The sequence below is a fragment of the Balaenoptera physalus genome, assembly GCF_965194825.1.
Source record: "Balaenoptera physalus genome assembly, chromosome: 7".
In the NCBI taxonomy this organism is placed as follows: Eukaryota; Metazoa; Chordata; class Mammalia; order Artiodactyla; family Balaenopteridae; genus Balaenoptera; species Balaenoptera physalus.
In genome coordinates this window covers 57,053,773-57,066,818 of record NC_138886.1, presented here as the reverse complement: position 1 = coordinate 57,066,818, position 13,046 = coordinate 57,053,773, and the positions used below count along the sequence as shown (strand labels likewise).

At 36.2% G+C, this 13,046-nt stretch overlaps 1 protein-coding gene across 10 annotated transcripts in view; it reads right to left on the bottom strand.

Moving 5' to 3' along the window:
• KDM4C (lysine demethylase 4C) overlaps nucleotides 1–13,046 on the bottom strand; it is a 431,040-nt gene that overhangs the window by 344,083 nt on the left and 73,911 nt on the right. For all 10 annotated transcript variants that reach the window (XM_082470884.1, XM_082470885.1, XM_082470880.1 and 7 more), the window contains one exon: nucleotides 4,596–4,710. In XM_082470884.1, coding sequence (XP_082327010.1) covers nucleotides 4,596–4,710 — 115 coding nt within the window. The remainder of the gene's footprint in view (nucleotides 1–4,595; nucleotides 4,711–13,046) is intronic.

The window sequence follows — 13,046 nt, the reverse complement described above, 5'->3', positions numbered from 1 at the left end:
TATGTCTTTCTTTATGATACAAAAGCATTGAAAACGTCAGCTCAGTTCTGGAGCTACTAAATGCTCCTACAAAAATTCCATAAAATACTATGCCTTGTAGGTCCTACCAAAATGACAGATTCCTGGCTCCAAAACCTGTAAATAATGAGGATGTTTTAAAACTGCATGTTTACAAACCAGCGGATTTTGTTCATTGGATTTTAATAACTAAAGTTACTCAAATCTGAAGTCTAAAGTCAATGTTCCCTTGAAGCAATGCCATTGTGTAACTGGTTTTCAAACACAAGCAGTAAATTGATAAGCACTGCAAACCAATGTCCATCACCCTCAGCTGTGCTGTCAACAATTATGTTATTTTAACTATCAAATGTGTAAAGCCAGTTCAGGGCAGTTTTACGTTGACTGTTCTGAAAATCGTATGCTGCTTCTACCTCTTAATTATATATGCAAAAAGGAACAAAGAGCCCAATGATCCCAAGGTATGGTTAGAAAAAAATCTTGGATTGAGTTTTATTTTATTTTTGAGTCCTGAGACATGCAACCTCTCAGCCCAAGATCCAGATGATTCCTCGGCTCAGTCTTCCTTTTAGAAACCTGTAAACTTGCCAGGATACCACAGGGACGAAACCACAGAGAAGGAACAAAATAAACCATTAGCTCAGGGGAAATTTGTAGGTGACCCAGACCTAGTTGTACACATTTCCACAACTGTGAGACTGACTATACATAATTACTTCCTTAAAACTGGTGTGGGGAATAAGAGCACCTGGCAGCCAGTCTACCAGCCTCGTAACTTTGAGAAAACACTTTAACTTTGCTGGGCCCCAGCTGGAAATACCAACCGTATTTGCTTGGCCTCACCCATTTCAGTGGAATTCCCAAAGAAGCTGTTTTAATAAGACAAGGTGCCATCTTCTGTAAGGAAGCTTTACTACTAATGGCACTCCTAAACATTTTCCTAAACATAAGTAATCATAACATGTCAAACTTAAAGAATATACTTGGAGTATAAACGAATCACTTGGCTGTTCAGCAGAAAGTAACACAACATTGTAAATCAACTACATTTCAATTTAAATAAAAAAGAGTATACTTGGAATTGAAATTCCAAAAAAAAAAAAAAGCAAAGACTTAATACAAGGTACAATCTAAAACTGGCTGGGGTTAGAATACACTAAAATGATCCTCTGGAGACCAATACTGAAAATGCTTCTAAAGCAAAAAAACTGTTAAAATCTCTCAGCCTTTGAGATGGGGGAACATAAACACACATGCAAGCACATGCATACATATACATACACACACTAAAATAAAATAAAAGGCCACCCTGTTTGGGAAAAGCGTCTTGGGAACTTGTATAGAAATCAGCGATTTTTAGAAGGTGACTGCTCTTATCTGCCGATCCTGGACTTCAGCTGCAACATTTCCAGCCTGCAGCCAGCCCTGATCGCTTCAGACTATCCCCACAATCTGAATTGGCTCTGGCCAGTCTATCCTGTTACTGTTTGTCCTGAAACCAGTGGGTTTTGTATGCTGATAGACGTGCTCGGTTTGTCTCAAGTCTGAAGTCAAGGGGAGATTTTGTCAGCAACCAAGGACCTCTGTTCAGTCCTGAATGGCGGGTTTTTCCTCCAATCCCAGGATTTGTTCCTAAACTTGGTGCTCCTAAGTGTATCGTTATACCACCCCGTAGATTGTCTAGTTAGTTAATATATTGTGCAGTGTTAAATACATTGCACCCTTAAAGCTGTTTGCCCATTTTATCTTTATTTCAAAAGTCTGAACATATGGCTAGCATATGCTTGAACTCTTGGTGAAATTTAAATGCTAATAAAATAAGATACCCAAAATAAATAAATAAATAAATAAATGGCCAAAAGGAAATCATAAAGAGGTTATGTTTGTTTGGTAAGCTTAAGAGTAATTTTTTTCTTCATTTTTTCTCTATTTTTCAATTTTTCTACATGAGCATGTACAAACTTAAACAAAAATTCTCAACAGGGAGGTTACTTACACTAGTGAAAATACGAAAGGGGGAAGAGAAAGGATGTTTTCCCTTTCTTTAACTTTTATTTTTAGTATTTCAAACATACACATATTCTAAACATCATGTATCCATCACCTAGCTTCATTTAACAATATTTTGCCAATCTTGATTCAACGAAAGTCATACCACTTTATTTCCTGTGGTATTTTAAAAACAAATCCCAGGGGAATTCCCTGGTGGTCCAATAGTTCAGACTTGCTGCTTTCACTGCTATGGCCGGGGTTCAATCCCTGACTGGGGCACTAGGATCCTGCAAGCCGCACAGCGCAGCCAAAAAAATTAATTAATTTAAAAAACAAAACACATCCCAGACCGCATGTTATTTCACCTATATATTTTTCAGTGTGTATTGTCAATTGACAAGAAAAAATATATATAGCCACCATGTCATCATCACATCTAATAGGACAACAGTAATTCCATAGTATCATCTAATACCCGGCCCATTTTCAAAAATAAGAATGGTCCTTTCAGTAACAGTGTTCAACAACTGAAGATCCATATAGAAAAACTAAAACTGTGCCACTACCTCATAGCCAGAAATCTATTATAACGAACTGTAACTCAATAAGAAAAGCATGACAAAAAAGAAAAACGTACAAGAGGCTTGAACAGGCATTTTGATAAAGAGGAAATCCAAACAGCCATTGAACATAAAAGAAAAAAATCATGATGTTATTTAAAACCACAAGAACCTACTACACACTCCCATTTAATTTTAGAATGTCTAAAATTAAAAGACTGACAATACCAAGTGTCAGGGAGGCTGTGGGGCAATGGGAAGTAGCAAACACTGTATAGAAAGGTGTAAACTGGAAAATAGTTTTCTTCTAAAACTACCCATGTGTATACCCTATAACCACTCCTTTGGAGGAAAAGTAGGAGACTATAATAGGTAAAGGGGACAGATAGGGGAAATCTAGGGTGCCCATAATGTTTTCCTTGACGTCAGGGATGGTACCTAGGTATTCACCTTACAATAATTCATGAAGCTCTAAGTTTATGTTTTATGCACTTTCCAGCTTGTTTTATATTTCTAAATATAAACAGTTTAAAAATAGTACAATAACTGACTCAGTCAAGGATTATCGATGGAGGCAAATTCACTGGGTGAAAGGCTATTGGGAACAGGATATTCATCTAGCCTCTAAATATTACCCTATAGCACACTTATTAACTTTAAAGGGAAATCCCTGGCGGGATCCTTCACATGGGGAAAAAATCAGGTTATAAAGAACATTATTGGGAAAATCAGGGATCTTTGAGTATGGTTTCTATATTAGATGACATTATGTAAACGTTAAATGGCCTTATAACTGAAAGAAACATGCTGAAATAATTAAGGGTGAATTGTCATGATGTCTGCAACTTACTTTCAAATGTTACAGCATAAAGACAGAGAGACAGAGACACAGACAGAGTGATAGAGAAACAAAAAGCAAATGTGGCAAATATTAACGACTAGTGAATCCACGTGAGGGCATCCAGGTGTTCACTGTATCACTTCAACTTTTTGGTAGGCAAGACATTTCTCTAAATAAAACAATGGGAGAGGGGATAAAAGGTTTCAAAAAGGAAAGATTTTTTTTTCTAAATAGGATTTCAAGTAGTATCGGGGGAGGCAAAAAGGATTAGATTATATCAAGCAGATTATGCTCTCACGAAAAATAACTGGAAAAACTGTAAAATGTTCTTTTAAAAAAGAAAAAATTCTCATAATTTGTGTGTTGGGGGGATAAAAAAGAGAATATAAGCATGTTTTGTTTTGTTTTTGTTATATACATTCATTCATTCATTCATTTATTTTTAGCTGTGTTGGATCTTCGTTGCTGCGTGTGTGCTTTCTCTAGTTGCAGCGAGCAGGGGCTACTCTTTGTTGCGGTGCTCGGGCTTCTCATTGTGGTGGCTTCTCTTGTTGTGGAGCACGGGCTCTAGGTGCGCGGGCTTCAGTAGTTGCAGCACACTGGCCCAGTAGTTGTGGCTCGCAGGCTCTAGAGCGCAGGCTCAATAGTTGTCGCGCACGGGCTTAGTTGCTACGCGGCATGTGGGATCTTCCCAGACCAGGGCTCGAACCCGTGTCCCCTGCATTGGCAGGTGGATTCTTAACCACTGTGCCACCAGGGAAGTCCTATAAGCATGTTTAATATAACTTTTTCAAATGATTAGGGGAAAACTACAGGAAGAATACATATTACAATACTGCTTTTGCCTTAAGATGGTACTATTATGAATAATATTTCCTGTTTTCCAGGTATTTTTATAATGTGCTTTGCTTTTAAAAATTTTGAGTGTAATTTGAAGATCAGCCAGATAACCACATACTATATTACTGTTGAACAGGCTCAGATATTTGTACAATTAGTTGGTTTCAATGTAAAAAACAGAAGCAGCAGAAATCATACTGATGTATCTTTATTTCCTCTTGTCCTGTGAAGAATTATGGGTCACACAAAGCACAACAAATGACTACTTCTCGACCACCGAAAACGGTAACAAAAATAGTAACATGAAATGATGCTTTACAAAACCCACTGTAATAGAAATATACCTCATCATATATGCTCCCATTAATGTCTGCACCATAGATAGGTGCCACGAAGGTTAAGTTCTTCCAATACTTGCGCTCCAAATCTTCATAATCCAAGTATCTCGGAGTACAATACCTGGAAAAGGGAGATAAAACAAAGCACAAAACAGTAAGACAATTTTAAGATTTTCCCTACCCATTTTATTTAAATCACTTTCTAAACAAAATTCTATCAAAATGAAAACACTGCAGTAGCTCATGTTGTCAAATCTGACAAGTAAATATATAAATGTTTATCATAGATCTCTGAAGACTCTAAGATTCCTAAATAACTCTATATGAAAACCTCATTTTTTGATGAATAAGAAAAGTACTTTTATGAAAGTATCAACAATAGAAGCAGAAAACTACTTAATAGTATTTTAGCTTTCAAAATATTTTCTAAAATCTTTAACCAATTATACTATGCTAGGACATTTTAGAGATTTACATGTAAAAGACAAAACACATAACTTAGAATAAAAGACTTACATATAAAAGACAAAACGTATAACTTAGAATATATGTATTTTATATATATATATATAATTACATATATGTAATTTGTTATATATGTAATTTAATATTTATTACTAATTATATGTAATTCACTTAAAATTTCTTATATTTTTCTATAGAAAAATTGACAAAGGACAATCTCACTAAAAATCCAAGAAAGTAAAACTAAAATAAGGTATTTTGCACCTCTCAGACTGGCAAATGCTTAATATATAAATTGTGGTAAAGAATGAAACCTCTCTTACACAGCTGGAGTCGGGGTATATACTGGTACCAGAGTATACTTTTTCAATAGCCTTAAAAAATGTCCCTTTGACCCTAAAATTCAATTCTAGAAATTCATCTCAACAACACAGAGATGTATACAATGATATATGACCCAGAATGTTGCTGCAGCATTAACTGAAACCTCAAGCTTACATCCAGCAACTAGGACTACGTTAAATAAAAGAACACAAAATAAGGCAGATCTTTCTGTATATTGACATTAAAATCTTTCCACAGTGAATAAAGCAGATTACAGAACAGTAAATATACTATGATCCTATTTACGTAAAAAAAGATCTATAACTGTATATTAAATGGCCAGAAAGAAATATACTCTAAATTATTAATACTAATAGTTATCTCTTACATAGGAATTACAGAAAGGCACTTCTCTGTATTATTTGGATTTTGAACAATAATCTTATATTACTACCAAAAAAAAAAAAAAACCACAACGTTCTACAGGAAAAAAAAATTAGCAAAGAAATCAACAAACTGAGAAAGCAATGGAACACACATAGTGAAAAAGGTGTTTAGCAGAAGCAGCAATCCCTATAAAGCCTACTGGACATTTTAGATTGAAGAATTATAGAACAAGCAACATCTACATCTACTACACTGGGGATGCCAAACTGATTATCTAAGCAATAAGCAAGAATGCCAAACAACTTGATTTAACAACTGTATTTGAAATACAGAGTAATTTACAGATTTAATCTCACAGGGCAACCAAAAATAAAAAGAATGGGTATGAAAGAATCCACTCCACTTCATTCTAATGCTTTGATTAGAGGGTTCCAATAGTAACACACATTCCAGGCACAAGCTAAACAAGCTAACCAGAGGTCAGAGTCAGGTGACAAAAAAAGTAGCAAAGATGCTGTTTATTATGACTTCTAAAGAAACTTCTTAGATTTTAGAAATTGAAAGCCTAAACTGCCTTTCACTATGAGAAGACCTAAAGAATCTATCACCATATACTCACCCACTCAGGATCAATTTTTAGCAACCCATAACTCTAGGAGAGAAAGCTATAGTTTGGTATTAGCTATTGAGGTTAAAGTCTAAAATCCCTGAATATTTGAAACAAACACTGATACTAAACTTGGAAAAAGGGACCAGTTCACTTACTTGGTACCTGATTCTAATGAAACCTGGCTACAGTTTCCATCCCTAAAGGACTGCCAAACAATCACGCCTATTCCACAAATCCAGCGTCAACTTGCTCAAAACTGATTCAACCACACTTCTTACCCAGAATCTTTCATTCACTATAGCACAGCTGTTAAGAGACAGGGCTCCAGAACCAGACTGCCTGGATCTAAATCCAGGCTTTGCCATTTATAAGCTACATAACCCAGGACAGGAGACTGAATCTCTCTGGACCTCAGTTATTCCTGTATAAAACAGGGATAATAACAATTGAGCTGTTGTAAAGGCTCCATCAGATAATTCTGTAAAGCACTTAGCTCCATGCCTAGAAGAAAGTACAGATCAACAATGTAAGCGATGGGAAGCAGCGTATTACTCACCTCCACAAACTTTTATAGTAAAGATATGTTGGAGGTCTCCAGATTTTCTTTGGACTAAGTTATGTTATTAACCAAATGAGCGTGTTATCCTCTCTACCACCAAGCACATTATGTACTGTGTACCTATGCAAGAGCATGTACTGAAGGAGAACAGATGAACAGAAAGACCAGAAAAATGCCTCTTGCCTACCATGAAAATTAGTCCCATCTTAGGACCATTCCATAACTGTTATGAAGACCATGTGATCCTAGTGTAGCCGTGAGTGGACAAGTAGAGCCTTGGCTTAAGGCTTAAAACCCATTTCACTGGCATTTGAAATAAATTTTCATATGAAACTCACAGAGGAAATATAAAAATATAAATTTCAAAGGTAACAACATTACAACAATTATAGTGAAATTAATGCAACTCAAAAGATACATCAACTTTGAAAGAAATAACACTAATCTGGAAATAATCTTTCAGACAATTTCTCACGATAGTTATATTTTGTAACGAGAAAAAAGAGTCCACCATTTTTTTTTTTTTTTTTTGGCCACTCCACGTGGCATGTGGGATCTTAGTTCCCCGGCCAGGGATGGAACCTGAGCCCCCTGAATTGGAAGCATGGGTTCTTAACCACTGGACCACCAGGGAAGTCCCTAGAGTCCACTATTGTTTAAATTATCTTTGAACTTCAGAATATCAAGAAATGTATATTCTGTTAATAAGTAAATCTTTACAATCTGTTTCATAATTTATACTACTTCAAGTATATTTTAGCTTCATGACACTATTTTTTCAATCAACATATATTGAAACAGCACCTACCATGTCCCAGATACTGTACCAAGCACTGGGTACACAGTGGAACACAAAACAGAGACTGTCACCTGAACGGTTACCTTCAGGAAGAGTCAATCTACAACTAAGCCACCAGAATAAAAACAGAGATATGAATAAAGTAAGTGCCTAGTAAGATAAATTCCCTCTAAATAGAAAACTGACACCATGCTACGATAATCAAATGGGCTAGAGATGATAATCAAAGTTTCTCCATGACAAGAGAACACAGGACTTTGAGACTCTGTACTCATCAATATTTTGAATCGCCATGTATTATTAACAATGATTGTCCCTGGGAGTTGAAATTACGCATTTCTATAATGTTTGAATTTTTAAATAAGCATGCGTTAGTTTTGTAACATTTCTGACCTTCCTTCAAAATCCATCTCAATAGCACCTACGAAATGAAATTACACCATTCCAATTAACTACCACAGAAGGTTTACCTTCCTTTGAAACCCCACAGAACTTTCTCATAATAATTATGATGATTTTTAAGGGTATTAACCAACATTTCCTAGTAAGTATTATCTGATTATTTCCAAGTACAAATAGTCTCTTGAAATATCAAAGTAGTCAAGTAGAGGTTCCACTAAATGAACTAAGCTATTTAATACTTTTTTTTAAATAGATCTTTATTGGAGTATAATTGCTTCACAATACCGTGTTAGTTTCTGTTGCACAACAAAGCAAATCAGCCATATGCATACACATGTCCCCATATCCCCTCCCTCTTGAGCCTCCCTCCCATCCTCCCTATCCCACCCCTCTAGGTCTTCGCAAAGCACCGAGCCTATCTCCCTGTGCTATGCTGTTCCTTCCCACCAGCCAACTATTTTACATTCCGTAGTGTATATATGTCGATGCAACTCTCACTTCGCCCCAGCTTCGCCCTCCCACCCCATGTCATCAAGGCCATTCTCTATGTCTACCTCTTTATTCCTGCCCTGCAACTAGGTTCATCAGTACCATTTTTTTTTTTTTTTTAGATTCCATAATATGCGTTAGCATACGGTATTTGTTTTTCTCTTTCTGACTTACTTCACTCTGTATGACAGTCTCTAGGTCCATCCACCTCACTACAAATAACTCAATTTTGTTTCTTTTTATGGTTGAGTACTATTCCATTGTATATATGTGCCACATCTTCTTTATCCATTCATCTGTCGATGGACACTTAGGTTGGTTCCATGTCCTGGCTATTGTAAATAGTGCTGCAATGAACATTGTGGTGCATGTCTCTTTTTGAATTATGGTTTTCTCAGGTTATATGCCCAGTAGTGCGATTGCTGGGTCATATGGTAGTTCTAGTTTTAGTTTCTTAAGGAACCTCCATACTGTTTTCCATAGTGGTTGTATCAATTTACATTCCCACCAACAGTGTAGGAGGGTTCCCTTTTCACCACACCCTCTCCAGCATTTATGGTTTCTAGCTTTTTTGATAATGGCCATTCTGACCGGCATGAGGTGATACCTCTCTGTAGTTTTGATTTGCATTTCTCTAATAATTAGTGATGCTGAGCATCTTTTCATGTGCCTCTCGGCCATCTGTATGTCTTCCTTGGTGAAATGCCTATTTAGGTCTTCGGCCCATTTTTTAACTGGATTGTTTGTTTTTTTGATATTGAGCTCCATGAGCTGTTTGTATATTTTGGAGATTAATCCTTTGTTGTTTCATTTGCAAATATTTTCTCCCATTCTGAGGGTTGCCTTTTCTCTTGTTTATGGTTTCCTTTGCTGTGTAAAAGCTTTTAAGTTTAATTAAGTCCCATTTGTTTATTTTTGGTTTTATTTCTGTTACTCTAGGAGGTGGGTCAAAAAAGATCTTGCTGTGGTTTATGTCAAAGAGTGTCTTTCCTATGTTTTCCTCTAAAAGTTTTATAGTGTCTGGTCTTACATTTACATCTTTAATCCATTTGGAGTTTATTTTTGTGTATGGCGTTAGGTAGTGTTCTAATTTCATTCTTTTACATGTAGCTGTCCAGTTTGCCCAGCACCACTTACTGAAGAGGCTGCCTTTTCTCCATTGTATGTTCTTGCCTCCTTTGTCATAAATTAGATGCCCATATGTGTATGGGTTTATCTCTGGGCATTCTATCCTGTACCATTGATCTATATTTCTGTTTTTGTGCCAGTACCATACTGTCTTGCTTACTGTAACTTTGTGGTACAGTTTGAAGTCAGGGAGCCTGATTCCTCCAACTACGTTTTTCTTTCTCAAGATTATTTTGGCTATTCGGGGTCTTTTGTGTTTCCATAGGAACTGTAAGATTTTTGGTTCTAATTCTGTGAAGAATGCCATTGGTAGTTTGATAGGGATTGCACTGGATCTGTAGATGGCTTTGGGTAGCATAGTCATTTTCACAATATTGATTCTTCCAATCCAAGAACATGGTATATTTCTCCATCTGTTTATGTCATCTTTGATTTCTTTCACCAGCGTTTTATAGTTTTCTGAGTACAAGTCTTTCACCTCCCTAGGCAGGTTTATTCCTAGGTATTTTATTCCTTTTGTTGCAATGGTAAATGGGAGTGTCTCCTCAATTTCTCTTTCTGATTTTTCGTTGTTGGTGTATAGGAATGCCAGAGATTTCTATGCATTAATTTTGTATCCTGCACCTTACCAAATTCATTGATCAGTTCTAGTAGTTTCCTGGTGGCATCTTTAGGATTTTCTATGTATAGTATCATGTCATCAGCAAATAGTGACAGTTTTACTTCTTCTTTTCCAATTTGTACCCCTTTTATTTCTTTTTCTTCTCTGACTGCTGTGGCTAGGACTTCCAAAACTATGTTGAATAATGGTGGCGAGAGTGGACATCCTTGTCTTGTTCCTGATCCTAGTGGAATTGCTTTCAGTTTTTCACCATTGAGTATGATGCTTACTGTGGATTTGTCATATATGGCCTTTATTATGTTGAGGTAGGTTCCCTCTATGCCCGTTTTCTGGAGAGTTTTTATCATAAATGGGTGTTGAATTTTGTCAAGAGCTTTTTCTGCATCTATTGAGATGATCATATGGTTTTTATTCCTTAATTTGTTAATGTGGTGTATCACATTGATTGATTTGCATATAATGAAGAATCCTTGCATCCCTGGGATAAATCCCACTTGATCATGGTATATGATCCTTTTAATGTGCTGTTGGATTCTGTTTGCTAGTATTTTGTTGAGGATTTTTGCATCTATGTTCATCAGTGATATTGGTCTATAATTTTCTTTTTTTGTGATATCTTTTTCTGGTTTTGGTATCAGGGTGATGGTGGCTTCGTAGAATGAGTTTGGGAGTGTTTCTCCCTCTGCAATTTTTTGGAAGAGTTTGAGAAGGATCACTGTTAGCTCTTCTCTAAATGTTTGATAGAATTCGCCTGTGAAGCCATCTGGTCCTGGACTTTGGTTTGTTGGAAAATTTTTAATTACGGTTTCCATTTCATTACGTGTGATAGGACTGTTTATATTTTCTAATTCTTCCTGGTTCAGTCTTGAAAAATTGTACCTTTCCAAGAATTTGTCAATTTCTTCGTGGTTGTCCATTTTATTGGCATATAGTTGTTTGTAGTAGTCTCTTATAATCCTTTGTATTTCTGCAGTGTCAGTTGTGATTTCTCCTTTTTCATTTCTAATTTTGTTGATTTGCGTCCTCTCCCTTTTTTTCTTGATGAGTCTGGCTAAGGGTTTATCGATTTTGTTTATCTTCTCAAAGAACCAGCTTTTAGTTTTATTGATCTTTGCTATTGTTTTCTTCATTTCTATTTCATTTACTTCTGCTCTGATATTTATGATTTCTTTCCTTCTGCTGACTTTGGGTTTTCTTTGTTCTTCTTTCTCTAGTTGTTTTAAGGGTAGGGTTAGATTGTTTGAGATTTTTCTTGTTTCTTGAGGTGAGATTGAATTGCTATAAAATTCCCTCTTAGAACTGCTTGTGCTGCATCCCATAGGTTTTAGGTCATCATGTTTTCGTTGTCATTTGTTTCTATGTATTTTTTTATTTCTTCTTTGATTTCTTCAGTAATCTCTTGGTTATTTAGTAGTGCACTGTTTAGCCTCCATGTATTTGTGTTTTTCACGTTTTTTTTCCTGTAATTGATTTCCAATCTCATAGCGTTGTGGTCAGAAAAGATGCATGACTTCAAATTTCTTCAGTTTTCGGAGGCTTGATATGTGACCCAAGATGTGATCTATCCTGGAGAATGTTCCATGTGCACTGGAGAAGAAAGTGTATTCTGCCACTTTTGGGTGGAATGTTCTATAAATATCAATTAGATCTATCTGGTCTATTGTGTCATTTAAAGCTTGTGTTTCCTTGTTTATTTTCTGTTTGGATGAGCTATCCATTGGTGTAAGTGGGGTGTTAAAGTCCCCTACTATTATTGTGTTACTGTCAATTTCTCCTTTCATGGTTGTTAGAATTTGCCTTATGTATTGGGGTGCTATGTTGGGTGCATAAATATTTATAATTGTTATATCTTCTTCTTGGATTGATCCTTTGATCATTATGTAGTGTCCCTCCTTAGCTCTTGTAACAGTCTTTATTTTAAAGTCTATTTTATCTGAAACGAGTACTGCTACTCCAGCTTTCTTTTGATTTACATTTGCATGGAATATCTTTTTCCATCCCTTCACTTTTAGTCTGTATGTGTCCCTAGATCTGAAGTGTGTATCTTGTAGACAGCATATATACGGTCTTGTTTTTGTATCCATTCAGCCAGTCTGTGTCTTTTGGTTGGGGCATTTAATCCATTTACATTCAAGGTTATTATTGATATGTATGTTCCTATTACCATTTTCTTAATTGTTTTGGGTTTGTTTTTGCGGGTCTTTTTCTTCTCTTGTGTTTCCTGCTTAGAGAAGTTTCTTTAGCATTTGTTGTAAAGCTGGTTTGGTGGTGCTGAATTCTCTTAGCTTTTGTTTCTCTGAAAAGCTTTTGAGGGACCTCCCTGGTGGCACAGTGGTTAAGAATCTGCCTGCCAATGCAGGGGACACAGGTTCGATCCCTGGTCCAGGAAGATCCCACGTGCCACGGAGAAACTAAGCCAGTGTGCCACAACTACAGAGCCTGTGCTTTAGAGCCTGCAAGCCACAACTACTGAGCCCACGTGCCACAACTACTGGAGCCCGTGCTCCATAACAAGAGAAGCCACTGCAATGAAGAAGGAAGGCAGCCAAAAATAAATAAATAAATTTTTTAAAAAATAAAATAATTATCTTTAAAAAAAAAAAAAAAAGCTTTTGATTTCTCCTTCGAATCTGAATGAGATCCTTGCTGGATAGAGTAATCTCGGTTGTAGG